Genomic DNA, 26,926 nt, shown 5'->3' with positions numbered 1-26,926 from the left:
TAACTGATGGACATGCTGTTGGCCAGAAATGAACCAGGAACCCTTCAGTCCATGGGGCCGACGCTCTAACCACTGAGCCAAACCAGGTAGGGCAATGAAAGTATTTTTTTTTTTAAAGTGAAAGGACTCAGCAATAGGCACCTGGGAACCTCTAACGTATATAGCAGTAAAATCACCTCAATTCTTTTATTTTACTGCTCACTTACAGTGTCAAACAAATTCTTGGTCCTATGACTAAACATAAATAAGGATTCAGAATTTAAATCTTATGACAGAACTTTTCCCTGTAAGACATAGAGATGTGGTTAACATGAGCCAAATGTACTACTCAAGTTTTAATTCATGGATTTATAACAAGGGAAAGCTCTTCTTAGGAAACACCACAGTTCCATCATGCAATGTCAGTGAAATCACAAGACCCATAAAAGATAAATTAATCATTTAAAATAAACATGCTTGTCCTGGCCAGTTTGGTTCAGTGGTTAGAGTGTAGGTCTGCAGACTGAAAGGTCCTGGGTTCAATTCCAGTCAAGGGCATGTACCTTGGTTGCAGGCTCAATCCCCAGCCTGGTGCAGGTGCATGAGGGAGGCAATCAATTGATGTGTCTCTCTCACATCGATGTCTCTCTCTCCACCTTCCACTTTCTCTGAAAAGCAATGGAAAAAATATCCTCAGGTGAGGATTAAAAAAAAAAAAAATGTAATGAACATGTTATATTTAAGATTCCTTCTAAAATCTCTCCTAGTGTAAGCTGGACCAATAAAACAAAGCTTTGAAGTCAGTGAGACACCATTGCCACCTTGTGTTTAACAGGCATCATTGCACCCACATTACTGCAAAGATCACGCTTAGAATTCAATAGTCACAGAATATAGCTTTATTTCTAGAATCTTACAAATAAAACATTTAAAATCCATATAACTTATTTTCTTTTCTAATTTATCCTCATAACTCCTGAGTTATTTTAAAAAATACTGTGATGGAACTGCAGAACTGTAAAAGGAAATATGAACAATAAAAACCTAACCTCTCTTGCAAAAATCAGACAAACTTTTCATTTTTAAGCAGATTTCCAGCGTACTGCCATCTCTTTGGAAGAATACTTACTAAAAACAGGTCTTAGGATACCCAAACAGAGAAGCTTTCTTTTTTTAAAACCCAGGGTGAAGGACTAATGACAGAAAGCCCCAAGTTGACACTAGACACAAAAGGCCTTTGGAGGCAAAGAAGGAAGGCAACCTGCATGGCAGGGGAGGGTGAGAAGCAGCAGAGCCCCTGCTCCCAAGTCACTGCTCCTGCACATGACACTGACCTTCCTCGCTATCATTAACAGGAGCTGGTTCATCTGGGGACAGAGGTGGAAGATGCGAATGCCAGAGTTGCAAGTCCTCAAAATTCACTACCCCTCAGACTTCTAATATATACAAATGCTTTTAAAACAGCAAATTCAACACTTGAAAGTCCAAAAGAAATCGGCCACATTTTCAACTCACAAGGCAGGTCTGTTGCCAATGGCAACATACAATCAGTCACATGGTTTGAGTGTTTTCTCCCTTCCTAAGCTCCAGGCAGGACTGGCCTCGGGACTAATGACAGTTTAAAGAGAACTTCCCTTTGAGGCCTCTGTCTATGAAAGGAAGGTTCTTAATACATATGTGCACAGAAAGGAAAAGCACCCTACTACTTCAAATGTTTTTAATCTGTTAAAGATTATATTTTTGAGCTCCTTCTAAAACTAGAAACCCACTAACCCTAACTTAGTATTTTACTCCAAGAATAATGTAAGGAATGATCTATAGGGAATGCTAAAATTATAAGTTTAATACATCAATGTGAATTAAGGAAAGCAAAATCTTCTAAAGTCTTAAAGTTTGAGTGTTATTTTCTGCTAGCTCCTGAAAGCAAGTTGAGAAAAATAAAACAGAGAAGACAAAGAATCAGTAACAATAACAACGATATAAAAAGTTAGATTCCCACATTCAAGGAATTGCTTCTTTGGTAAAACTGGACCATAATCCTATCAGGAGACAGTCCTGATATTTAATCTAGAATCTGGGTAACTGTTTTCCTTCTTCAGCCCATTCTCAAATCTGTCAGTCACCCGGCTAAAGAAGGAGAAAAAGTATAAAGCATCACCAGCAGTTTTCCTGCTCATGTTCTTTTCAAGAGGATTCCTAGTTTGAGGGATGTTTCCTAAGGAAAAAAAGAAAACAAAATAGAGTCTGCTTTTAATTACTGTATAGTGGAAAGTTTTTCTGGGTATGAGAGAAAAAACCCACAGGTGCTGGCAATGAACCAGCCCCTGTCAGTCACACACACAAATCAGTTTTCGAACACAACCCCTGGGCTGCAACTGTGGGCACCACTAAGAAAGGCTTCTGGAGAGACTGGCTCCCCAAAGTGGCTAGAGAATCTCACATTATCAATATGATAATAATAAATCAATTCACCTAGTGAACCTGGAGATGAGCTCCCCTTGAAGCCAGAGTTCTGAGAAGAGGGCTCCACAGTGCCGAAGAGGCTGGCCTACAGTCTCACAGACAAGTCTATCGATCCACTTTCTGAAGAGAGTTAGAGCAATTAATATTCAATACAGGATTCGCCCTTTCTTGTTTGGGGCGAGGGAGGGTGACCTAGACAGTGCCATTTGAAACCCATTCAAGAGTAATCAGTAGGTCGTCTATTCTGCACACATCTGCAGAGCCCAACCAAAGTTCTGGACGTTACACCTCAGGGTTCTACTGTTCGTACTTATTTGTGCAATTAGCAAATCCTAAATGGTGTCTGCATTCACTCCTTTCCTGGTACCCTTGTCAAAAAGAGCACAAGTTGTACTCTGACTCCGCAAGTCAACTTGCCACTTTATAGCAGGCGTGTGGGCCAGGGGAGGAAAGTTTGTGCAGTCTCCCCACTAATACCAGCATCGTGAATGTGCTCAGAATGTACTTCTAGGGAGGCAGCTCAAAAGTCTCAGAAGAAGGAATTGAGAAAGAGAGGTGGGAATCACAACAAAACCAGTTGATTTCCCTTCTCTGCCCTCTGTACTTGTTCTGAAAGAAGGGGAGGTCCAGGCAACTGAACCTACATGCTAGCTCTCCCAGACGGCCAGGAAACACCATATCCAGCCATAAAATCAACATCCAGCTTCCCGTGGGCACGAGCAACTGTCCGGGCAGGACACACACCAAGGGTTCTACCTCCCCTCTCACTCAGGATGACCTCGCCTCCCCTTTGCCCTACTCTTCTGTTCCAATTCTGTGTTCTCTTTGAGAGACGAGGCAACTGAACTGACTGGAAAAATGGGTGGAACTCCTGTCTCTTGTACCTTTTCTGTAAAATACAGGCGAATCCACTTAAGGTCCAGGATACACATTTAGATTCATAGGCCTTAAACTATAGATTCACCTCCTGATATTTCTAACCAGGTTAGGACTGCTGCCTGCATTTTTGCATTGTGGGGCAAAGGGTCCCAAATCTCTCAGCACTGGTTCAAAGAGAAAGGGGCCAGGGTAACCAGAGAAAAAAATTAAGCTTGTCTGCTAAACTCCATTCAGGTTCCAGAGTCACTCTGAGAAGGAGGGAGAGGAAAGGGAGAGAGGTGCTACCTAGAGACCGTTACCAGGCAGCTTATTACCAGCACAGAGCATTTTAAAAACAGCTGACATTTTAGCGCAGGAATACAGTCCGTGTCACAGTTTCTCACAGAACCGCCACTCCCGAGGTGCTTCGTGGGTGCCGGGTCCAAGGGCCAGGGATTCAGGCAGCCAAGGGCCCTACACCTCCAGTTCCTCTGACTCCTGCAGGGCCCTATCCAATCTGGATCTGTCCTGAATACATGGTGAGCAGCAGCATGATGGCAAAGCCAGTCAAGAGGCCCAGGTTCTGGATGACAAAGGGGACCAACATGCTGCCCTTCCTTTCATCTTCCCGGGAGACTTCATTCATCTCAGGGAACTGACAAAGGAGAGAAAACACAAGACCGCTGCAGTTCCTTTCCTAACTTTGTATGTCCAGGAGAATTCAGTCCCATAAAGATATTATAGCTAATAATTGTCATCACATTTATTCTATTAATATTTATACATGGTAATCGTAGCAATTAGTATATAACATGACTTATGATAATAGTTATTGTTATTGGGGTGAAAATTATATAATAAATAATTAAGATATATATCTGTCATATACATATAAGGTATCCCAAAACAATGTATACACACTTTAACAGCTGATAAACTCACTTAATTTTCACTCCTTTTCAAGTTTAACTGATTTGAAATAATGGGTGAAGGCAGACTAAGCTTTGAACAAAAGAATTTTATCCTAAAGTTCCACTAGACTTTTTTATACCGGGACACATAAAAGATAAAGTTTACAGAACAAAACTGCAACAGTCGACAAGTTGAGGGTGCACAAATACTGAACGAAATGGTTCTTCATGTTTGCGATTCCATTAATTCATGTTATCAGCAGTGCCTGGACCAGCATGGTCATCACTTTGAAAACAGGTATTGACAAAAAAAATCATTCACTTCTGTAAATTCTTTTAAATTTTGAAAATGAACTGTATGTTAATAAACATTGACTTTATAATCTTTCAAAGTGTGTATACATTTTTGGGGGACACCCTGTACATATCAATTGGTTTACAAAGATAATAGCAATAGCCCCTAGAACTTGAATGTAACAGACTTTCTCCAAGGTGGTTACCACTACAGCTAACCCTTGAACACGGGGATTAGGGGCGTTGACCCTCGTGCAGTTGAAAATCCATGTGTAACTTGACTCCCCCAAAACTCAGCTGTCCCTTAGTATCATGAAGGATTGGTTCCAGGATCCCCCACTACACCACAGATAACAAAATCCGTGGACGCTCAAGTCCCCTATGTAAAATGGCTTAAAACAAAGCACATTGTCAGCCCTCCACATCCATGGATTCCCAACCGCAGATTGAAAGCAGTACAGGTGTTTGTTGAAAAAAAATCCATGTACACATGGACCTGCACAGTTCAAATCTTTGGACCCTGGAGTTGAGTTTAGTAATCATTTTCTTTTAGGACATATGCTAATGGAAACATAAGTTTTTTGTTCTTTAAAATCTAATGTCCCTTTAAAAACATTGAACTGCACACCTTAAATAGGTGAGCTTTGTGGTATGTGAATGATTCCTCCATAAAGCTGTTAACAAAAACTAACAAACATCTCCTTAGCTGTCCTCCTAATGACTTCAATGACAAAGTCCAGCTTTTGTCATTTTCCCGCGGTATAAACTATGCAAGACTTACCATATCAGCCAGAGAAATATACAAGAACATTCCTCCAGCCAGGGCAAAGATCCAATTGGCAGAGAAGTGGCTGCCGGCCAGGATGCCAAAGGCCAGACCCACGTAACAGCAGCAGGCAGAAAGGAAGTTGAAGAAGAGTGCTTGCTGGATGCTCATGCCAGCATTGAGCAGGATGACAAAGTCTCCTAGGGTGGGGAGAACAGAGGGGAGAGTATGGACAGTCACTCTAGGATGTGGGACAGACAGAAGGATGAACACAGACTGCTTCAAGTATGGATAAAGTCTGCGTGAAAATCAAGACAGCCCCAGACATGAGATGGCAGTGACAAGTCAAAGGCATCTTCATCTTCATGTCCAGAGCTATCTCAGATTTCAAAACTGGCCATGTACGTCCAGACAAGAGGCTGAAAATAATGCAAAATAGGCAACCAACTAGCAACAGCCTCATTTCTCTTCCGATTGATGGTGAAATAAGAGCTTCCCTCCTCAATGAATAGTATTTTTAGGAAACAAAATTGAGACCAAGGGAAGTTAAGTAATTTGCCCACAGTCACAAGCCAATAAATGGCAAACCCAGGACTTGACCTTGAGTCTCTGAGCCTCCAAAGCCCAGACATTTTACACTCCCTCCGATAAAACTAAAAGTCTCCCAACAACCCCTGGCTCATCTACTTTCTTCCACCCACCAGCCTTCTACCATGCATCTCAGTCTTTGGGAGATTAATAGGATGTAACAAATAATGAATAGGAAGTGCCTTTCACTAGTTTCCCCTTTCATCTTCATGATAAATCTACAAGGCAGGTGCTGTTATCTACCCCACCGTATAGGTGAGGAAACTGAGCCACAGTAACTATTAATTCAACTGTTAGGAATTAGTGGTTAGATTTCACATCGCATAAAGAACGTATTAATTAATTACAAAAAGCGGTTTGAAGTGAGGGAGGAGTCAGCCATAAGAACGGTGCTGGTGTCAGTAGCGAGGCAGCAAAGTGGAACGGGGCTGGGGGGCACGTGTACTCACCTAGCTCGTGTGGGAACTCCTCACAGAGAATGGCCACCGAGGTGCTGATGCCTTGGAAAACCGACACAGTGAAGGAGGCTCCGATGGCCAGGCCGTCGATGAAATTGTGGAGGCCATCGCTCAGGGTTATCATCCAGGCCAGAGTGCCAATATCAGAGTAGCGGATGCCTTTCAGCCAGTAGCAGGCACTTTGGGAAGCTTGCAGGTCCTACAAGAAAGCCAGTCCCCACAGCCCCCAGGTCAGGGGGCGGACGATGGACCTTCAAGGTAGGCCTGAGTCATCAAGGCCATTATCTCTCAAAGGTCCTCACCCAGCAGCGGCTGGCCCACTTACCTGGACAGAGAGTGAGCCCACGATGACCTTCTCGTCCATCACGGGGACCTTGCCGTCCAGCTCGCTGCTGCAGTGCTGAGGAATCATGTGGTCCAGGTCCCCATTCTGCAGCTTCTCCGTCACCCCCTCCTCCTGGTCCTTCTTGGAAGGAAGCGTCTCGGAGGCATAATGGCTATGTCCGTGATGATGCTGGAGGGACCACAAGAAGCGGTGAGGACAACACTCACCAAGCCCATCAAGCTTCCTGAGACCTGTCTGAGTCAAAGCTGTGAGCACTGGGAAGACCCCATTCCCACCATCAGAAAAAACACACAAGTAGGCAACACCCACAGAAACCCAGCATGTTAAGAAAGCTGAGCCAAGGTGAATGCAAGGGCCTGGCACAGGACAGATATCACAGCAGTGACCGCAGGGCCCACACTCATTCCAGAGAGGCAGCACTGATCAAAATATTTAGAGTCCTTTGCAATGGCTAATCTTATTCAATTCAGCAACTACTTGGGGAATAACTACATGGCAGGCACTAACGGCATCTTCCTGGATCTAGACTATAAACATCAGTCTTATTTCTTTGCGGTCATACTTCATACACAGTGCATGTCCATTTCCAGCCCCTCCTGCGTCTCCTAAAGGTATAAAAGTATGTTAAGGAAATCATTTAGAATGAAACGGGGAATAAACTGCCTAGTAAAAGGCACACAAGCCAGATCTTGTTTCTGGTCCTCCCCTGCCCCCTGCTATTACCCTTGTGAGGTGAAATGGGGTGTCTGCTCATGAAACTTGTGGGCTCTGCTCCCCCGGAGTCCCCTGCAGTGGTGCTGAGGACCCACTACCACGACACACAGCATTTTGGAGACAGATGCTTTCCCCAGGAGCACCTCCCTTACCAACAACTGGACCTCACCTCGTTTTTCTGCTTAAGGAGCATTTTCAAGATCTTCTCTGTGAAAAAGAAAAGATAGAAACCCCCAAACACCACTGCGGACTTGTAGACGTAACAATCCTCCATAGGTCTGAAACCAAAGGCCTGTGGACCCAGGAAAAGAAAATGAGTTTAATAAACAGTCTCCACTGGTCCCCTCTCATCTCTTAACCACTTCTGTGATTGTAGGAAAGGAGACAAGCGCACTGGGAGATCTGTCATCTACCCATCTCCTTTCAGCAAAAGCTAACTCTTGATGTTTCCCGAATGTCCCATCACCAGGCCTGTTAGGTTCTCTCTAGTTTATTTTCTGATGCAAAAGACAGAACGTCTTCAGAACTGTACTGTCAGGAAGAATAGCCTGTAGACAGTTTTCTGCTTTTAATGAGGATGCTGTCTCCACTTCTCCATTTGCCAGACTCTGCTGGCAAATCCCACATTTATAGAGAAGACGTGTTTATTTTCATTGCTTTCTCATGTCCCTGCATGATCTGCTTGTGAGCACAAAGGGAGGGGGGCATGTGTAATTATACTTTCTAAAATGGGAAACCCATCTCCCAGTTAAATAGTAAGAATTGCGGCATCTTCCTGACCACAGGCCTCCCAGTGACCACAAGGCAGAGAAAGCAGACTGTGTCGCTGCATGTGTCAATTTTGGGGGTTTTGAGTTCTCTCTGGAAACCCCACTTACTATGGAAGGGGAAGAGAGATAGAATCCATTGGGGAGTAGACAGGAGTAGAAATCAGAAGAATTCCTTTCTCAGGGATGCTCCTGACCTGTAGTGGGGCCTTGGGAGACAGTTTAGTGACCTGCTCTTCAGTTTTCTGATAGGAAACTGCCCCCTTAAGGGAATAAATTCCAGCCTTCTCACGAATGGGTCCAAGATAAAAGTGACTGTAAGTACCAAGAGCTCTGGGCTGCCTAAAACTTAAGTGTTTTTCCTTTCTGATTTTAAGGGACAAAATGCAATGTCTACTCATTGGTATAGTTTTCTAAGAGACATAAAGGTCAAGTTCCAGGACAGTCAAAGGGAAAAGTGGAGTAAAAACAGGCAATTAACAGTTCTCCACAAAAAGCCACGACAGACGGCAGAGGACAGGAGCACGGCTTCAGGAATTATAAACCTGGCCTCTGGAATACGGGCTCTTGTCCAGGTCAGATTCCTTATCTGGTAAATGAGTAAAACATTACTTGTTCTCTAGACATCACAGAGTTTATCTAAGGATCAACTAAGAAAACACAGAAACGCATCTTGGAAAACAAAATTGTCAGAAGCAGCATGTGGCGTCATCTTTGTGCTTCATCTCCCGCCCTGTCCGGGCCTGTCAGACCACCTATGGTGAAACGCTTCCAGCCTACTGTCATTAGCGGTTAGTAGACAGCTTACTGTCTGCTGTAGATGACACCCAATCAGATGAAACTTCTCCGGGGCCGCCTGCCAAACTTCACAAAGTCTGAGCTTCCTCCGCTTTTGTGGAGAATTTTCTCACTAACCTGCGCCAAGGGGCAAAGGTGCCTTCAATACACGTGACACCAGACTTTCTATTTGGATTACCTTTGCCTCATAATACCCACTGAGAGTGGATCTTTTTATTGTGACCTATGGATTCTGTTGAGTGTGTGTTTGATGTGTGCCAAAGCCCTAAATTAGTGATATAACTTCACTACATCTTTTCACCAACAGTTAGACAGCACCTCCCAGGCATTTTACAAATAGTAACTCACATAATCCTCATGACATCATCATCAAGTAGGGCCTGGTATTTTCCCCATTTTACATTATGAGGAAACAGAGAGGCCAAGTGACTTGCCTGAAGTCACCCTACCTGTCAATAGTAAAGCTCATATTTGAACCCAGCTCTTAAACCTGTGCTAAGCTGCCTCCCCTAGCTCTGCCTAAGTCTTAGCTTCACTTTCCTAAATCCTAAAGGAAAAGACCTCCTTTCTCTGCCTTCCATCGAACTGGAGGGTCCTCCCACTGTGCCCGCTGCCCCAGGAGACAGTGTGCTCCTGGGTGAGGAGCCCTGGCTTGCCATACCTCAGGGATGAGCTGGAAGAGGGCGTTGGAGTAGAGGGTGCCAATCGCCAGAGCTATGAAGTAGAGCAGCAGCCTCTTGTAAAAGGTCTTCTTCATGAAGGGTACCACACTGGCCCCCATGAGGGAGCAGAGGGAGATGATGGTCACGCAGAGAAGACCATATCCCCACACTGCCATCGGGTGAGGCCAGCCCCACCCAGGACGGGGAGAAGGGCGAGCGCCCCATGGCACGACAACCACCATTTAGGGGAAAGAAGGCGGAAGGGATGGGGCAGCAACAAGGAAGGTTTTGGTGGATATTAACAAAGGCAACAAAAAGAAAAAAATCAGAGAGACAAGTAGGGAGGGAGAGAGAAATAGAAAATTTGTTAGTGATTCAAGTCTGATGAAATTTCCTTTAATTAATTCAGAAGAAATGAAGAGGAATTCAAGGTGGCCCTGGAACTCTGTGGCCTCTGCCCCCACCACTTTTGGTGGCCGAAGTAGCACCTGCCAGCTGGTGTGACTGGCAGGGCGGGTGCTACCTCGGCATGTAGCCAAGGTGTACACAGATCTATCCAGAAGCTGCCACAGCAGATATTGGACCCGTGGGCTCTCTCTAACAGGAAACAAGAGCAGCTGGAAAGAGCCTGATACCGGGCCTCCGTGTTTGCTTTGTGTACCTGAGCCATACAGCACAGGCACATGCACCCACACCTGGGCTCGGCCTGATGTGCTCAAAATACAGCAAAGTGCAGGGCCGAGCGATGGGGAACGAGTGAGGCCCGATGCCCGTGAAATCCAGATTCTTAACTCCTCAAGGTGTGTGTTTGTTCAGTTTTGCTTTGAAAGGGCTCCAGTGTAGAGAACAGAGTTCCAAGGCCACCCTGCACAGCAAATATTTCCTCTACCATTTCCCAGGGTCACACACTCCAGTGTGAACAAAACTGAGCCAGGATGAGGCACTTCCCTGTAAGCCACAGGGCTGGAGTGTGTACAATTCTCTATTTCCATTCAATAGGCAATGAGGCCTTTCATTTAACATAATTATTTTAAAATTAATAAATTCGACTTCTGGAGCTGGAAAAAAAAAAATAGCCCAAGATGAGGCCTCCCCTGAGAAGTGCTTCATGGGGAATTTTGAGACAACACTGAGATGGTTTATCTTAAACCAGATTTCTCTCCCATTGTTAAGAAGGAACAGACAAGACCTGGGCACTGCATTTGGTACTTCTTCTGGCTGAGTTTTTTGATTGGGAAAGGATGGGCAGCCAATAACACAGGCTCTTTTAAGAAAAACAGCTGCCACCATCCCCAGAGGAGGTCCCCACATAATCACCTCCCCTGCCTGTCCCTGCCTGAGCTGGCAAGAGGGGCAGACTGTCAACTTGGGTCTTTTTTTTTTTTTAGCTCCACAGTGGTCACAATTAAAAAACAAAATTAACAAACATTTCCAGTCAAGTAAGGGCACCAGGAAGTCAGTCCTATCAGGAGAAAGTCAAGATGCAAGGCAGAAATGATGGAGCGCCCTTCTTCCTTTATCTCGTAATTTGCATTTTGTTTTTGTGGAAAATCTTTGTTCTGTATTTGGCACTGCTTAAAAATTATGGCCTGCTTAAAAGTAAAAATAGATCGCTCACCTTTTAGACCAGTTCTACTTTATCAGGTGGTAACCTTTCCCTTCCACCTCATTCCAGATGGATCATCTGTTGGTGGCCACCCCTGAGCACTGTGAGGGCCTCTACTTAGAACAGAGGGGCACAGAGTGCCAAGGGCATGGATAGAGACCACCGGCTGCAGCTTTCTTTTTGAGCCCTGCAAACTGGGCTAAGGAAAGGCACCGAGGCAGGAGGCTGAGACCCCCGCAGACAGGAGGGCAAATGCTAAGAGCCTTGCACCTGACATCACCTGAGGAGGCCAGAGGTAAACCTGGGTGCCCCAGGAATGAGAGTCAGACGTCATCTGTGCCCCTTGATCTGAGGGAGAAGTTAATTTGTCAGGAGGCAGCTGTCAGGTGCCTCGGAGCAAAGGGCAGGGGCAGGATGTCGGCCAGGGGGAAGGCTCAGCGGACGCCCCAGGGAAAGACGCGCACGTTCTGTTCTACTGCACCTCTGGGATGAGCTGGAAGAGCGCGTTAGAGAACAGCGTTCCAATGGACAGGGCGATGAAGTAAGTGAGCACACGGCTGAAAAACGCTTTCTCCGTGCAGGGCAGGACGAGGGCTCCCAGGAGAGAGGCCAGGTTAATCAGGGAAACGCTGAGGAAACCAAAGCCCCACACTGTGGAGGAACAAGAACAGACGAGGGCCTCCATTACTGGGAGTGGGGTGCCCCTGCTGCCTGGGGGGCCACTCCGAACCCAGCTGTGATCAGGGCGCACAGAGGTCTACCAGCCCATCAGTAAATATTTGCTGAGTCCACCTCTTGCTGGGTGCTGTGGAGAAGAATGGAAAAAAAAAACACAAAAAAATACAGCACAGCTGCTGTCCAGAAGAAGCTGACCTTTTAGATGGAGGCGGGTGAAAACGTGAAAGGCTAAGAGATAAAGAATGGACAGCAGGAAACAATGAGGCGTGACACAGGCAGCCTGGGCCAGGTATCAAGTGCCAGGGAGCACGCACCAACACGACAGCATTTCAAAAGGGCGAGCTGGGCCCCAGCGAGTCGTGTACACTCGCAGGCCACGGCGAGTCCGCTGCGGCTGGAGCAGAGGCCCTGGGCAGGGGAAGGGGAGAAGGGTGACGGGGGCCGACGCCAGGCCCTGGAAGGTCTGAAATGCTAAATGGAAAAGCCAAGGTACTGGCCCCTGTGTAGTTTCATGAAAACTAAAGTGGCAAAGTCGCCATAAAAAGCTGGGCTGGTGCATAGTTGGGCTGGTCCAACAGTGTTGGTCCAAGAGCCCAACACTGAGCGTGCACCGGCCCGTCTGACGACACGCTGGGCCAGTCTTCTAGGTGCAAAGATGCCAGGATCGCGGCCACTCTAATTTGCCCCTCCTGATGGTCGTAACCTGGTCACCAGTTAAACACTGAGCGAGCAGCCCTACCATCGCGCAGCAGAGGCCCACGTAAAGACAAGCGCGGGGACTGGGCCTCCCCATCCCAGCTCACCTTCCACCGTGCTCGGCCTCCCCTCTTCTGTCTGTTCATCCTCTTCATTCTCCTGGTTCTCGGAGGAGCAGGCCCGGGAATCCAGCTGCTGGAGGATGGTGGGGCAGAAGTCCTGGAACTCACTCGGCCCGATCCGGGACTGGTTGCTGAAGTTGTGGGCAGCAAAGAGGGCTCCAGAACTGAAGCACTGAAACGAAGGTGAGGGGCAGAGAGCCTCTCAGAACCCAAGGTCACACCTTGCCCTAGGCAGTGACCGACTCAGCATTCCAAGACGGGGGAAGAAAAAAAAGAAGGAAGAATTGTCCAAATATCGGTGATTCTGTAAGACTAATCTCCACGGGTGAGAGCAAGGTGGTGCTTCAACTAGAAAAACTGGTAAGTTATCTTGAGATCAGCCATTGGATTCATACATACCTGAGGTACAACATCTGTAAATGACTGCCCAGAGGTTCTGGGAGTAACCGAATTCCAATCATTATGACCAGGATGTGTTTTCTAGAAAACATGAGGCTATTTGCACACCTGAAGATACAGCTTCAACCAGATAGCAAATCTGGCTGCGTATCGCAATAGCCCAGGGAACTATTCTATTAAAATGCAGAGTCCAGCCCGGCCCGTGCTGGCACAGTGGTTGAGTGTAGACCTACGGACCAGGCGGTCACAGCTCCATTCCCAGTCAGGGCACATGCCCGGGTTGCGGGCTCGATCCCCGGTGGGGGGCATGCAGGAGGCAGCCAATCAATGACTCTCTCTCATCACTGATGTTTCTGTCTCTCTCTCCCTCTCCCTTCCTCTCTCTGAAATCAATAAAAACATATTTTAAAAATAAATAAAATGCAGATTCCAGATACTTTTCCAGAGCTATTGAGTACGTGTGGGTCGGCCAGTGGACATGAGCTTCGGTCCCCTTGGGAGACAGCAGTGAAGTTACTCTCACACACTGTTCCTGTGAAACATGGCTATTTCCCTTCTAAATTATACTTTATACATGTCAGTCTTTATCTGAGTTTGGATTTACATGGGCCTACCTCTAGAGTCAGCCTTCTGGGCATGCGGACAAAGGAGTTTTGGGCCTTCAAAGCTGAGGATTCTGCTGACCCCAAGACATTGCCATTGTGCCAGGAGGCCTCTGGGGTGGGGCTGCATCAGCCCCTAGGGCAGCCTCCTCACCAACTCAAGACCCTCACCACACTCCTGTGGTTCTGCATCCAGGTCACATGGGGCCCTTGACCTCTCCAAACTCCTTTCTCCTTCAAGTTGAAGCTCCAGGACACCTCACCCATGAGCCTTCCTGGACTATTCTAGCGCACACTCATCTCTTGATCTCATTTTTTGAATCCTACAATGGCTGTCCAATCCACAACATTTAATGCTTCCTGTTAATAACAGCTAACTGTCCTCAGTTGGTTGTGCTCCCCGTCTTGAAAATAACCCCCTTAAACATGACACATTTTTCTCTATTTCTCACAATGCTAAGCACAGGAAACAAAATAGAGATATAAAGCCATTGCTGCCTGACATATCTGACTGCCTCTAATAGCTTTAGATTCAGAATAGCCAAAATGATATGGGAGAAAGAACAGAGAACCAGAAGCCAAAAAGACCTGGGCCTTAGTCCTGGTCCCCCCAGGATCTCACTATGGGGCCCTCAGTATTCTGTCCCATAGAATAAAGATTTTTCCATTTGCACCTAGAAGTGCTGTGAGGTTCATCTGGGAGAGAGGAAGAAGGGCTTTATAATCTACAAACTCTTAGAGATGCTAGCTGCCCTGGGAAGCTCCAGCTTACCAGCAGTTCCAGGTGATCCCAGTGTAGCTGCAAGGAAGAGTCTGCAGAGCTAAGAGCCCTACTTCCAGGCTACCCTTTGGTAATGGTTTCAAAACACCCATGGAAGAGGGCAGCCAGAGCTGCTGGAGACTCAGACTTGCTGACCCAGACAACAGGGGAAGGACTGGCCTCTCTGCTCTGTCATCAAGGCCTGCCTACCCCAACCCCGCCTGCCCTAAGCAGCTCATCTCCGGTGCCCGACTAGACTGGGAACCCCAAGAGCACAGAGTGCTGAGTAGAGCTGGGAGCCTTACCGTGGACAGGTTTCTCTGTCCCTGTAGGGGCTGGGTGACATTGTTCCGGCCCACTCCCACATCCAGGTGGTTGAGCAGGGCCTTCAGCTGCTGCAGGGTGAGGCTGTCACCCTCCCCATAGCGATGCATGAGATCCTGCAGGAAAGAGGCTGCACTGATGGCTGGCGTTGCCGTGGACCCCGAGTGAGTCTCAGAAGCAGCTGTCCATAAGCTGAGCAGGGTCAGCAGGAAGCAGCTAGGGAAGGCTGGGTGTAGCAGCTTCATGGTGACAAATAAGCCTGCAAGAGCAAAAAGCCAGGTGAGAGTGAGGCTTAAAAACCCACCTATCGGCCCTGGCCAGGCAGCTCACTTGGTTAGCACGTCACCCCGATATGCCAAGGTTGTGGGTTCAATCCCCAATCAGGGCTTATACAAGAATCAACCAATGAATGCATATATGAGTGGGATGACAAATTGGTATTTCTCTCTGTTTCTCCCTCCCTGACTGCACCCCCTCCTTAGAGTCAATTAAAAAAATAATTTTTTAAAAAGTCCTTATCTTTTAGAGATACTGAAATAACCATGGATTAAATAATATCTGTGTTTTGCTTCAAAATAATTAAGGAGGAGTATTTGCATGAGAGTGTAGATGAGACAAGATCGGACACAAGTTTGGTCATTCCTGAACCTGAGTGATGCGCAGATGGCAATTCATTATACTATTCTGTCAGGTTTTGTATATGTTTGAAACTCTCCAAAATAAAAACCTAAAAAAATTAATACTACAACTAAAATGGGGGGGGGGAAACACACTGGGAAAAACATACACCATCAAACATGACAAAGGACTACTTCTATCCTGCCTAAATTAGGGAAAAAACATGGAAAATACTCAGTCTCTCTGATTTGCTATGAGTAAAAATGGAAAAGATGGATAATGCTACTGCTACTTATTAAAATAGCAACACAGATTAAAAAAAAAAAAGATATAAAACCAAATGTTAGTGAGGTTGAACAAATAAATAAGATACAGCTAGTAGTAGCTAAGTAAATAATATGACTCTTGAAAAGTTATAATTGAAGCATTTAAATCCTCTGAATCTGTAATTCTTCTAGAATTTACACTAACAGACGCAATTCAAAAATAAAAAGGCTACAGGCAGAAAGAGGCGTTAGAGTCGCGTGAGTTCAAATGTATCAGTTTCAGGGATTAGTTAGTATAGCTCTAAAAAGGAGACTCATGAGCTTAATGTTAAGAAGCAGAACAATTACGTAGCAGAGTTAAGAACTGAGAAGGAACAGAGAAAAGTGAAAGCTTTAAGACAGTAGGACTAACGATTTTTCTTTTGTTAACCACTTCCCTTAGTACAGTTATAATTTAATTAGTGAAATAAATATCAGGAAGGGAAAACGAGCCTCCTATTTAATCCAGACGCAGGAACCCAGCCACTGCAGTTGTTCCCACACCTCCCCAGCCTCGAGGCCTCACAATGTGCGTCACTCTACCTCCCGGCCTTTGCTTGTGACATAAGACCACACAGCAGAGTGGTTCAGAGCAGGCCTGCTGGCATCCCGGCTCTGCCATTTACAAGCTGTGTGATGTACGGCGAGGTATTAACCAGCATCAACATTTTAGAATCGCCCAGAGCAATGATGGCCTTTAGTGTGAGAAAGACCTAGCTCAAATTTCCGCAATGCTGCTTACCCAAAGTGACCTTGGCCAAGTTACTTTGGCTTCTCTCCACACCTCGGTTTTCTCATCTATAAATCTGGTAGCACTCATTGGATTACTATGAAGATTTAATGCCATGAGCTATGACAAGTCCACCGGGTGCCTGGACTTTAGAAAGCACTTAATAAAACATGGCTATTATTTTATGACTTATAATTAGCACAGTTCCTCTACTTTGACTCTCTCAGCCCAAATACTGAACTGCTAACAGAAAGATCAGAAATACCCCTGCGTGGCTATCTATTCCAGGCCTGCAGGACACGCACATCACACAAATACCCAACCACAAGCACATCTGGGACATTCCAGGCTGTATGGGGCACACACAGGATCCAGGGACACAAAACATCACTCTTCATGGAATATACTGAGTCGAACAAATGAACAGATTAGGCATCAGCAAAAACGATGCTTTGTAAAAGTGTTACCTTGAGACTAACAACTCTCAAATCTCCACCAACAACCAAAAGTTAAATTATGGTGTGCAGGGTGGATCTTAATCCAAAAATGGCTAAACCCCAATGTACAAAGAAAGCTGTTCTCCGTCTGACCACATTCATCTGTCTAAGGCCTGTGCCGGACTGTCAAAATGAAGAGCTGCGTGGGTTTAGGAAAGGAGAGGCAGAGGCAGCTAGCGATACCAGTGTGCACATCACTGAATGCTGATATTCACGATTCCTGTAAGAGAAATTGGGACACTTATCCCCATCTACTAAATGAGGAGACTGGGGTTCAGAGATTAGGAAACGTGATCCATAGACAGCAAGTAGAGCAGTGAAGTCAGAAACTAAATTTTTCATGAAAGGAAGCCAGGTCTCAACAACACTAAAGCCAGGGCACTCTTAACCACTGTCCCCGCTGGGTAGAGACACAAAAGTGCACGCTCTGGTTCCCATGAAGACCCACAAAATCCTATCAGCCCCAGCAAGCACTCTGTATGGGAACCCCCAGGTATGCCTTAGCGGCTGGGCTGTAAGGGCTCCTTATTTTAGGGCTCCTTTTGTAGAATCACTTCAACAAAAACAACTGTTCAACTTCAGCTATATTTCTCAAATTTATCTGTAGCAACTTCAAAATACCAGAAAAAAAACCAAACATAACAACTCTTCAAGTATGAATTCTGGCTTTACCTCAGTGGGTCTTCATGTCACGGTCAGCATTTATTGAGTCCCAGCCCTCCGCTGACCCAGTGCCCGAGGGTGCTGAGCGAGGCTGCCATGGCAGCCTGGAGTGGGCGGGCAGATTCAGCAAGTGGAGCCCTCCTGCCTGGCCGACAGTGACCCCCCCCCAGTCTAATAACAACAGGGGGGCAGTAAGAAGTCCTGGTCCAGGGACCTGGGAGTTGCTAAAGACACTTCAAACCCAAGTGACACTGGACTTCTGGCAGATACGAAAGGGGAGCTTTCTGCTCCAATGCAGATTATCCTTCCCCTTACCTACAAGTTATTCTTAGGGGGAAAAAGTTTATAAAAGATTCTTTGGAGGAAAGAAAGAAAACAGGACGAAAGCACATACAGTTCTTGGTGCAGCTGGATGGTGCGGACGGTCCAGTCTTCGCCGAGTGGCCCCAGCTGCAGACGGAAGCCTTTTCTATCAAGGGCTTGGAAATGGGCAGGCCCTGGGTGGGGCACTCGAGTCCTCCCAAGGAGCTGAGCCAACTACCCTCAAGGACACCTTCCTAGAGTGCTAAGAGCATGTGGGACACGGCATCAAAACAAATTGGGAGGGACAAAGGCTTGAGTGTGCTGGTGGCTCGGAGGACCAGGCTCTCCCACTGAAGAGAAGCTGCAGCCTCTCCACTCCTTTGTTCACTTGGCTTGGGTTCAAAGAAGTAAATTATTTTAGTGCCTTAGCACTGTCTCCAAGGTGCCAGACCCAACCCTTCCCAGGGGATGGGGGGGGGGGGAATGAAGGACCCGCGAGAAAGTCCAACGCTCTGTGGAACTTCGGAAGTTTCCTGAACATCTTGGAGGCTCCTGACTCAGAACTGTACCTGCCCGTCACCCCTTTCACTTGGTCCAGAAGCGTCTCATCCTAGAAGCAGCACTCAGGCCTGTGGACATACCTGACTGCTGGATTCACTGTGCTGCATTTTTTTAACGCCCGCCTGCCCTCTCAGAGAAGAACAAACACTTCTCTTTGGGGTGACAGTGACATGCCACGATGCCTGGTCCAGAGGTTAGACATTGGTGTGAGCAGAACAGGCAACAGAGACCCGTGGGCCCTGGGAGCTGCTAGGCCTCCAAACGTCCACTCCCGTCCCTGACCTCAGGCTGACCAGGTAGCCCACTATTCTCACTCTCAGATTCCTCCGGGCCGAGGAACGACACGTGGGAGGGAAGATCAAATGCTCCCAGGACAAGCATGGCTGAGGCACAGCTGTTTCCAAAGCCAACTAGTAAGTCACAGAAAGTGGGTAAGATGTGTGTGTTTGAAACCCTACCCACTTATGTTGAGCTGGTGCCCCCTCAAAGTATGGGCTATGTGGGAGCACAATAAATTACAAGGCTAGAGCTCTTGAGCTGTGGTCTCGGTCAGCTGGGGGGGCAGTCTGTGTGAGGGCAGTCTGAATTGGGTCTTTACATAGTATTTTATATAAAATTGAGTAAAGGCTGAGTGCCACACCAAGTAATGGCCCCGTGGGTTGGAGAGGTAGTGAGCAGGCGGGGTAAAAGGGAAGCTGTAGTGATAAGAATGATGGTTGCCAGAGGGCTGGCCCCACTACTCCCTGGCCTTAGTGAGTCACCTTGAGCATCCCTCCTGCAACTGTCTTCATCCCCACCTGAAATCCCAAGAATGTAAAAAGAGGTGTCTAGTTCTTTTATATTCCTCTTGGGACAGATAGCTGGTGTCTTGGAGGCACCTGTGTCCTCTGCACATTTCTCCAGGGCTGGGAGTATCAATGACCCCCAACCTGACTACTACAAGGCAGCTCCCATCCCTCTGGGCTTCTCTCCTGCCAACAGAAGACCTCACTGCCACCCCATTAGGAGGCTGGGAATTGTCAACCAAACAGGACCATCTCCCCAGTGGACACTCCCAAAGGCAGGTGGCTCTGAGTGAGTACAGAGACAACATTCCTGAGCCTCCGAGACATGTACAAAAATCCCTGAAACTTGCAGGCAAGAGACAAAGCCAGGCCTTAGGGTGGAGGTGGAACTGGAGGTCCTGAAGAGCCAAAAACCCTGCATTTGTCTTTGCTACAGTGGGTGCTACTAACTAGGGCAGTGCCGACTTTGGCAACAGAAGGACCATGGACTTGGTGTGAGAAGTCCAATTTGCAGTGACTCCAAGCAACTCACTGATCTCACCAGGTCTGTTTGTTCAGTTTGGAAAGAGGAAAACAAACCCTCAGTTTTATGAGTTGTAAAGAAGATAAAGTATGTTGAAACATTATATAAAAATATAAATTTCTGAATTAAGATGGAGAATTGAAATGGCATCAAAAATTTCCTTCCCCTGATTTAAAAAAAAAAAAAAAGTATAAAGCCAGTTAGCAAAAAAAAAAAAAAAGTCACCAACAGCAACCAAATAAGGAGATGGGCAAACTCCAATATAATAACTTCAAAACCATAGGCAAGGAAAGGAATGTGGCGGCACCCTGCATGGCTCATCTAGCCCTGGCCCAGGCCTGAAAGCCACAGGGATGAAAGCAGAACCGGAATTCTCACCGACCTCCCCCAAATCTGGGGGTGGCAAAGTGCCGATTCTTTTTCATCTTCAATATAGGGAGTAATGGGAAAAGCTGGTGGGAAAAACACCAAATGGGTGAAATTCAAAGAACAATGGGTGACTCTCTGAGGGACAGCAGGGCTCCAAGGCCACATATTGAATTGAGGGAAACTAACCAATTCCTCCCCCTCCAACAAAATGGAACACGCGTCCTAAATAAGTGGGCTGAGCCACGCCACAGGGGCTGTTATCAAAATCCCAGAATAGAAGATGCTCCATCATCTCCCCTCCTCATACCTACAGTCCTCGATCATTCAGGCTACAAAAAACAGGTTATAAATACCCAGCTCTCAGCACTGCTGTGGTTGGGGTGGAGACAAATCTACGTCAACGTGGTGGAAAGAAACTCATGTCTTACTTTAGAGCCAACAGGGCCAGAGAGCACTAGCATGAACATGAAAGGAAACAACAGGCCAACCATGCACAAGACAGAGATGGAAACTGAAGGCAGATGCACCTCCACGTCACTGCCTCACAGAATAACTTAATCTGAGTGTGGGTGCAACTAGCCGCTCAAAGATGAGATTATGAAACAAAATGAGATAAAAGGAGACGCGGGTTTACTAAAAAAACAAAACAAAAAAACCCATGACGACATCACTGAAGAACTAATAAATAAATTATAATGAACAGAACGAAATTCTGTAATTCAAAATAAAAATACCGACAAAGGAAGGTTTGAGATAACCACAGTGAATGCAGACGTTTAAGGCAAATGAAAGCAGATACAGTCACGTACCGCTTAACGACAGACAAACGCTCTGAGAAAGGTGTTGTCAGGCAATTTCGTCATTGTGTGAACATCAAACCTGGATAGGGGTAGCCTATTGCTTTATAGGGGAGGAAAAAGAATTCTTCTTCTACCTTCTGGGTTCCAGGCGGAGACATCACTGTAATAAAAGGTTAACAGGAGAAAAACAAACAAAAGTGTAATAACACATATACCTGCTGCACACACGGGAGAGACCCAGGAAAACTGAGTAACTCACCCAAGTGGCTGAAGCCACCACCTTCAATCCTGTCTTCAAGTGAAGACAAAGAAGATGCCGAGACCCTGGCCGGGGAGCTCAGTCGGTTAGAGAGTCATCCAGATACGACACGGTTGCAGGCTGGGTCCCCAGCCAGGGCACATACAAGAAGCCACCAATGAATGCATAAGTAAGTGGAACAATAAGTCGATGTTTCTCGCTCTCTCTTCCTCTCTCAAACTGGTAAAAAATAAAAAAAATAAACAAGATGTTGGGGGTGGGGAGAGTCAGTTATGGGAGGTTGCCAGGAAAAGCAGAGTAAACTCGGGTAGGGTTGTTAAGGTTGTTAAGCAGATTCAAGTCATTGAAACTCTTCTGCACTGATAAGAGTCTCTAGAGATAAGGTCACCCCCCCCTCTGTGGTACAGTGAGTGAGACATCCTTACAAATGAAGGTTTCCCTTACAAATGTGAATGTCTTTTACCACGGTTTTCAGAGCTTTTCACGTGTGATGTTTCTTAAAATTAGCCAGCCTAAAATAATCCTTATGCCAAAGAGACGTACTTTAGGGTGATAAACTCTATTCCCCTACAGCTCCTAGGCTATAAACCTGTACAGCATGTTATTGTACTGAATACTGTAGGCAATCGCACTACAATGCTATGACAGCTACCACAGGAATTTTTCAGCTTCATTATAATCTTATGGAAGCACTGTTATGTATGCAGTGATTCGTTGACTGTATGTAATGTCATTATAGGGCAGATGACTGTTTAACTGTAACAAGAAGACAAAGATACCAATATAGGGATAATTAATTAGTGTTCCTGAAATAGAGAACCTGAGAATAGAATAGAGGACATGTTTCAAGGTAAATAACACAAGATTTCCCTGAAATGAAAGAAAAAAAACCTGAATCTGAAGATTGCAATAACACACTGTATTTCACAAAAATGTGATGCAGACAGAATGCTCAACACAAGACAGTTCATTTAAGCTACTGAACTGTAAGGGACTTTTTCAGGCATCCAGAGGAAAATTTTTTTTTTTTTTGGCACCGAAGTATTTTATTATAAAAATTGTTAAACATACTAAAACTTCTAAGTGGCAGAAAATTCAGGCTGCCTTCATCTTCCCTATAGGAACATTCAGCATCACAAGAAAATGCAACAATGTTTACACAATTCTGAGAAAGAAAATATGAGCCACAGATATTCTCAGCCAAGATGAAATGCAGCTAATTAACAGAAAAATTTTAAAAAAGGAGCCCAGGAATGCAGAAACCATGGTAAGATGACTGATGGTAAGCAATAAACCCTTTAAATAAGAAATAATATAAAAATAACTATGGGGGCCCTGACTGGTGTGGCCCCATGCACCAAAAGGTTGCTAGTTCGATTCCTAGTCAGGGCACATGCTCATGTTTCAGGCTCGATCCCCAGTGCGAGTGCGCAGGGGAGAGCGATGTTATTCTCTCTCTCTCTAAAATCAATAAAAACTTTTTTTTTTTTTAAAATTAAAAAACAAAACAAAACAACTATGGGGATTATGGTCATAGGGGATAATCTAAATGTTATAAAAATGGACAATTTAATAATGTAATTAAAATAATCAACAGATGGAAAGAGCCTGGCCAGGCATGGCTCAGCAGCTGAGCAACCACCTAGGATCCAGGTGATGGGGATTCTATTCCCAGTCAGGGCACATGCCTGGGTTGCGGGCTCGATCCCCGGTCAGGGGTGTACAGGAGGCAGCCGATCAATGACTCTCTCATCATTGATGTTTCTATCTCTCTGTCTCCCTCTCCCTTCCTCTCTCTGAAATCAATAAAGATATATTTAAAAAAAAAAGGAGAGATGGAAAGGAGATAAGAAAAAATGTGAAAATGGGAATGTCTTCATTTTTCATGGCAATCAATACTGTTTAAAATGGAAACAAGTAAATTAAAGATATGGCTCACAAGGTCTTCTTTTTTAAAATATATTTTTATTGATTTTAGAGAGAGAGGAAGGGAGAGGGAGAGAGAAGGAGAGAGAAACATCAGTACTCTCTCACATTCCCTATTGAGGACCGAGCCCACAACCTGGGCATGTGCCCCAACCAGGAATCAAACCAGCGACCCTTCAGTGCATGGGATGCTGCTCAACCAACTAAGCCACACCGGGCAGGGCACAAGGTCTTCCTTATTGGGTCTTTGAGGAAATAATCTCTCTTATGAAAAACGCATTTCTTTAAAGCTTGATAATTCCTTTAATTTTGCTATGGTTTTTATATCTCACTCTCTATATTTGTTTATCTGTGAGCATGCTTAGAAGATTATCTAGAATAATGTTCGTTCATTTAATATTAGTGATGACTATTTGAGTGGTGAGATTTTGGAGTGTTTTTGTTATTATTACTGTGTTTTTTTTTGCATCAAGTCACTGATGTCTCCCAGTGGGTAGGGGGTGGGGGGGGTACAGCAATATAAAAAAACATGGTTGATTATTTTTATAACCAAGGAGTTAAGGAGAATTTTCTAAGTACGGGGCAAAGCCTTGAGGCAGTAAAAGCAATAATACAGTTAAAAACAAAAACTGCCAAGTGTTCTACAAATAATTAGTATATTCCCAGTAATGCTGGTCAATTGATACAGTCATCGTGCAAGTCCCAGTAGACCAAGTTAGAATCCAGTCCTCTCACAGCTCGGTACTCAAGTTATTATTGCCCTACAGACTCTCTGGAATTCATAGGGTTTTGAGAAAAACTACCCAACCTGTGGACCTCCCCACCCACCTAATGAACACGGTCAAGAGGCCACTCTCCTCTCAGACAGACTAAAACCCGCTCCCAGGCATAGTGCAAATATTACAGCTTAAAAGCCAGGCCTTGCAGCCCAGGACTCAATGGGCCCTTTCTTCTCCTGTGTCCTTTGGCCTCCCACCTAACTGCTCTCCAGCATACCCTCAAAGGATGTGTTCTCTTCTTCCAGGTACCACTCCCAGAACCTCAGCCTCAAGCTTTGACCAAGCCAATGGCCGTCCAGGGTGGGAGATTTAGGCAGACAGCACAGGAGGGCTGCCAGCGGCAGGGGGCGGGGGTACCTAGAGGCAGCGGCCCACTTACTCTCCTCATGAAACCTCATGTTGCTGGGAGGGATGGGATGAGAAAACATTTTTTTAAAAATTAGTGGTGACCCAGAAGCAGGGAACAAAATTAGAACCAGCAGCCTGCTGCTCACTGACCAATATTTACTGAGCTCCCCACTGCGTGTATCAGTGCCTGTGAGAGGGAGGCTGGGAAGGGCCGAGACTGGTGTCAGCTCAGGGCAGCCAGCACAGAAAGCAGGGATGGCTGACTTAGCCACACGCTGAGCCCCAAGTGAGGACCAGTAGGGGAGACAGGGACTGTATTTGCCTGGCTCCACTGTTCTAGCCAGAGCCTGGGCTTGACAAAGCAAAGAAGTCTTCCAAAACTAACTGACTGAGTCAGGCAGCCCAGTGAGCAGCAGCCAGCCAGGGATACTCCACCCAGAGACCTCCCCTCCACCAGAGGCATGGCAAGAGTCACCGCTATTCTCATCATTCGTCCATCAACATTTCCCAGACACTCAATTGCAAAATTCTGACCTGTTGTCCCTGTAAGTCCACTCCTGTTTGTCAGGCCATGGGGCCCAGCATGTGGATTAGGAATCATGGTACTATGCACATCCACCGCTTACATCACCCACCTGAAGCAAAACTCCCTGACTTGTTATTCAGGGTCAAATAAATAAGTAAAATGTAGGGTCTAGTGGCTAAATTGACAAGCTGGGCAGCCCTGGGCTCAAATGTGGGGCTTGCCACTAATTTACCACGTCCTCAGCAAAACTACACTATGAAACATCCAACCTCACAGGGGACTCGGGCAAATGAGAGCGCTTAAAGGTACATTACACACTGCAGGTCTGTTCCTTCTGTTCCCTGTCCTCCAAGTTCTCAAGCCCATCCCCTCCCCTAGACCTGCCTGTTCTCACTGGCAGCTCAGTTACCCTTTCTCCCAGGAAGTCTTCTTGGACCACTCTCTGAGCACTATTCTCTAACTACTTTGGACTCCCAATGACCCACTCTCCCACAGTGCCCCTCCAGCAGACTTTTGTTCTTTGAAGGCAAGGAGGGCCCTCCCCTTACTCTTCCCCACAACACATGGGGGAGAAGCAGAGCATTTCTGCTGGGAAATGGGAAGCTTGGCCCGTCTTCTAACTGATGCCTGTTTGCATAGCTCCTAGGGCTTGATGAGTAACAGGGAGCTCAGTACCTCCTCCCACAGGGGTTCTAACTCTCCAGGGCCCACAGACCAAGTTTAACCCTGAAGTCAGCTGTCATGACTCCTTATTACTCTCTTCTCTAAACAACCTCCATTCCTTCCATTTCATTTATACTCATTGATCTAATAGCTAGCTACACCTACCAGACTTTTACAAACTCAGTCCAAGAGTTCTTTTGTTTAGCAAACACTCACTGCCTACCACTTTCATACCAGGAATTATGCTGGGTACTGGGGATGTCCAGTACCTGCCTTGCAGATAAGGGAAATAAACAATTCAACAAGTAACTTACAAGAACGATGATATGGGTTATGTTTTGATCAGGATTCAATTAGGCAATTTGAGCAGGAAGGGATTTTGTATGAGGTATTAAATGGCTAAGAGAATCATCAGGAAAGCTGGAGAAACGGACTCTAGGCTGAGCTTCCAGGAGCTACTCCTAAAAATCACAGCACGGAGCCAGGCTGCCAAGGAGCTGCAACCATCATGTAGCTAAGGCACAAAGAAGCGGCCTGCTCCAGAATTATGCTGCCCCTGCCATGATCCACACCAGCAAAATGGACATCTCGAGGCCCATCTGGAGGAAGGAGATGGCCATATAGTCAAGACTGGGTCACGTGCAGCCAACTGGTAGAATCCAAGTCACACTGGGAATTTTAGTGCAAGGATGTCTGGAAAGTATATAGTTTTTGATTCTCTACTTCTAATAGGCTGGACTATAATTTATTATCCAAAGCAGTGTACTTGCTAGTGAAAGGAGGCACTATTTTTTTAAAAAATATATATATCTTCATTGATTTCAGAGAGAGGAAGCGAGAGAGAGAGAGACAGAAACATCAATGATGAGAGAGTCATTGATCAAGCCCACTACCCAGGCATGTGCCCTGGCCGGGAATAGAACCGCGATCTCCTGGATCCTAGGTCGATGCTCAACCACTGAGCCTCGCCCGGCCGGGGGGCACTATTAATAAACATGCCAGGACAACAGAAGTAAACCAGTTTCTTTCACATGGATGCCTGTGAACAAGCCCACCCACACCACCCCCCACAGATCACGATGGAGCAGAGTACAGGAAGCTACAGAGAACACAGTGGGCAGGTGAACCTAGTGTCAGGGGTCAGGGAACGCTTCCAAAAAGAAACATTATTTCAGTAGAGACCGAAAGGGCGGTAAAAGTGGGCCAGGTGAAGGTGAAGGGGGTGGAATCAACGGTCCAGGAAAGTGCAGTTGCATCTGGAAAGACTCTGTGACCACGCACATCTGAGAACTTAAGAGTCCAGTGTGGCCGGGGGGACTCGAGAAGATGCGATAGAGACCAGGGCAGGGAAGGGCCTGTAGGCCATGATAAGGTAGCTGGACTTCATCTGGAGGGCAGTGGGATCATTTTCTGTAGAGATATGATCAGATTTGAGTTTTTGGTATATCCACGTGGCTGTAGTGTGGAGAATGGACTCGAG

At 46.1% G+C, this 26,926-nt stretch overlaps 1 protein-coding gene across 2 annotated transcripts in view; it reads right to left on the bottom strand.

Annotated features, from left to right (window-relative positions):
- Positions 1–1,879: 1,879 nt before the first annotated feature.
- The window catches only part of SLC39A14 (solute carrier family 39 member 14), a 41,643-nt gene continuing 16,596 nt past the window's right edge, over positions 1,880–26,926 (bottom strand). Inside the window, exons 2-9 of one of the 2 annotated variants that reach the window (XM_087816851.1) lie at positions 14,773–15,050; positions 12,692–12,878; positions 9,604–9,773; positions 7,547–7,669; positions 6,643–6,831; positions 6,309–6,516; positions 5,287–5,471; positions 1,880–3,955 (exon numbers count right to left, since the gene is read on the bottom strand). In XM_087816851.1, the coding sequence (XP_087672977.1) occupies positions 3,809–3,955; positions 5,287–5,471; positions 6,309–6,516; positions 6,643–6,831; positions 7,547–7,669; positions 9,604–9,773; positions 12,692–12,878; positions 14,773–15,036 (1,473 nt within the window). In that variant the 5' untranslated portion in view covers positions 15,037–15,050 and the 3' untranslated portion in view covers positions 1,880–3,808. Of the gene's footprint in view, positions 3,956–5,286; positions 5,472–6,308; positions 6,517–6,642; positions 6,832–7,546; positions 7,670–9,603; positions 9,774–11,691; positions 11,862–12,691; positions 12,879–14,772; positions 15,105–26,926 lie in introns of those variants that run through there. The other variant, XM_087816852.1, reaches the window with a different exon arrangement.

This window comes from Miniopterus natalensis, chromosome 4 (genome assembly GCF_054644295.1).
Source record: "Miniopterus natalensis isolate mMinNat1 chromosome 4, mMinNat1.hap1, whole genome shotgun sequence".
Classification (NCBI taxonomy): domain Eukaryota; kingdom Metazoa; phylum Chordata; class Mammalia; order Chiroptera; family Miniopteridae; genus Miniopterus; species Miniopterus natalensis.
The sequence above is the reverse complement of the archived record's forward strand: the minus strand, read 5'-3'. Positions and strand labels throughout refer to the sequence as shown.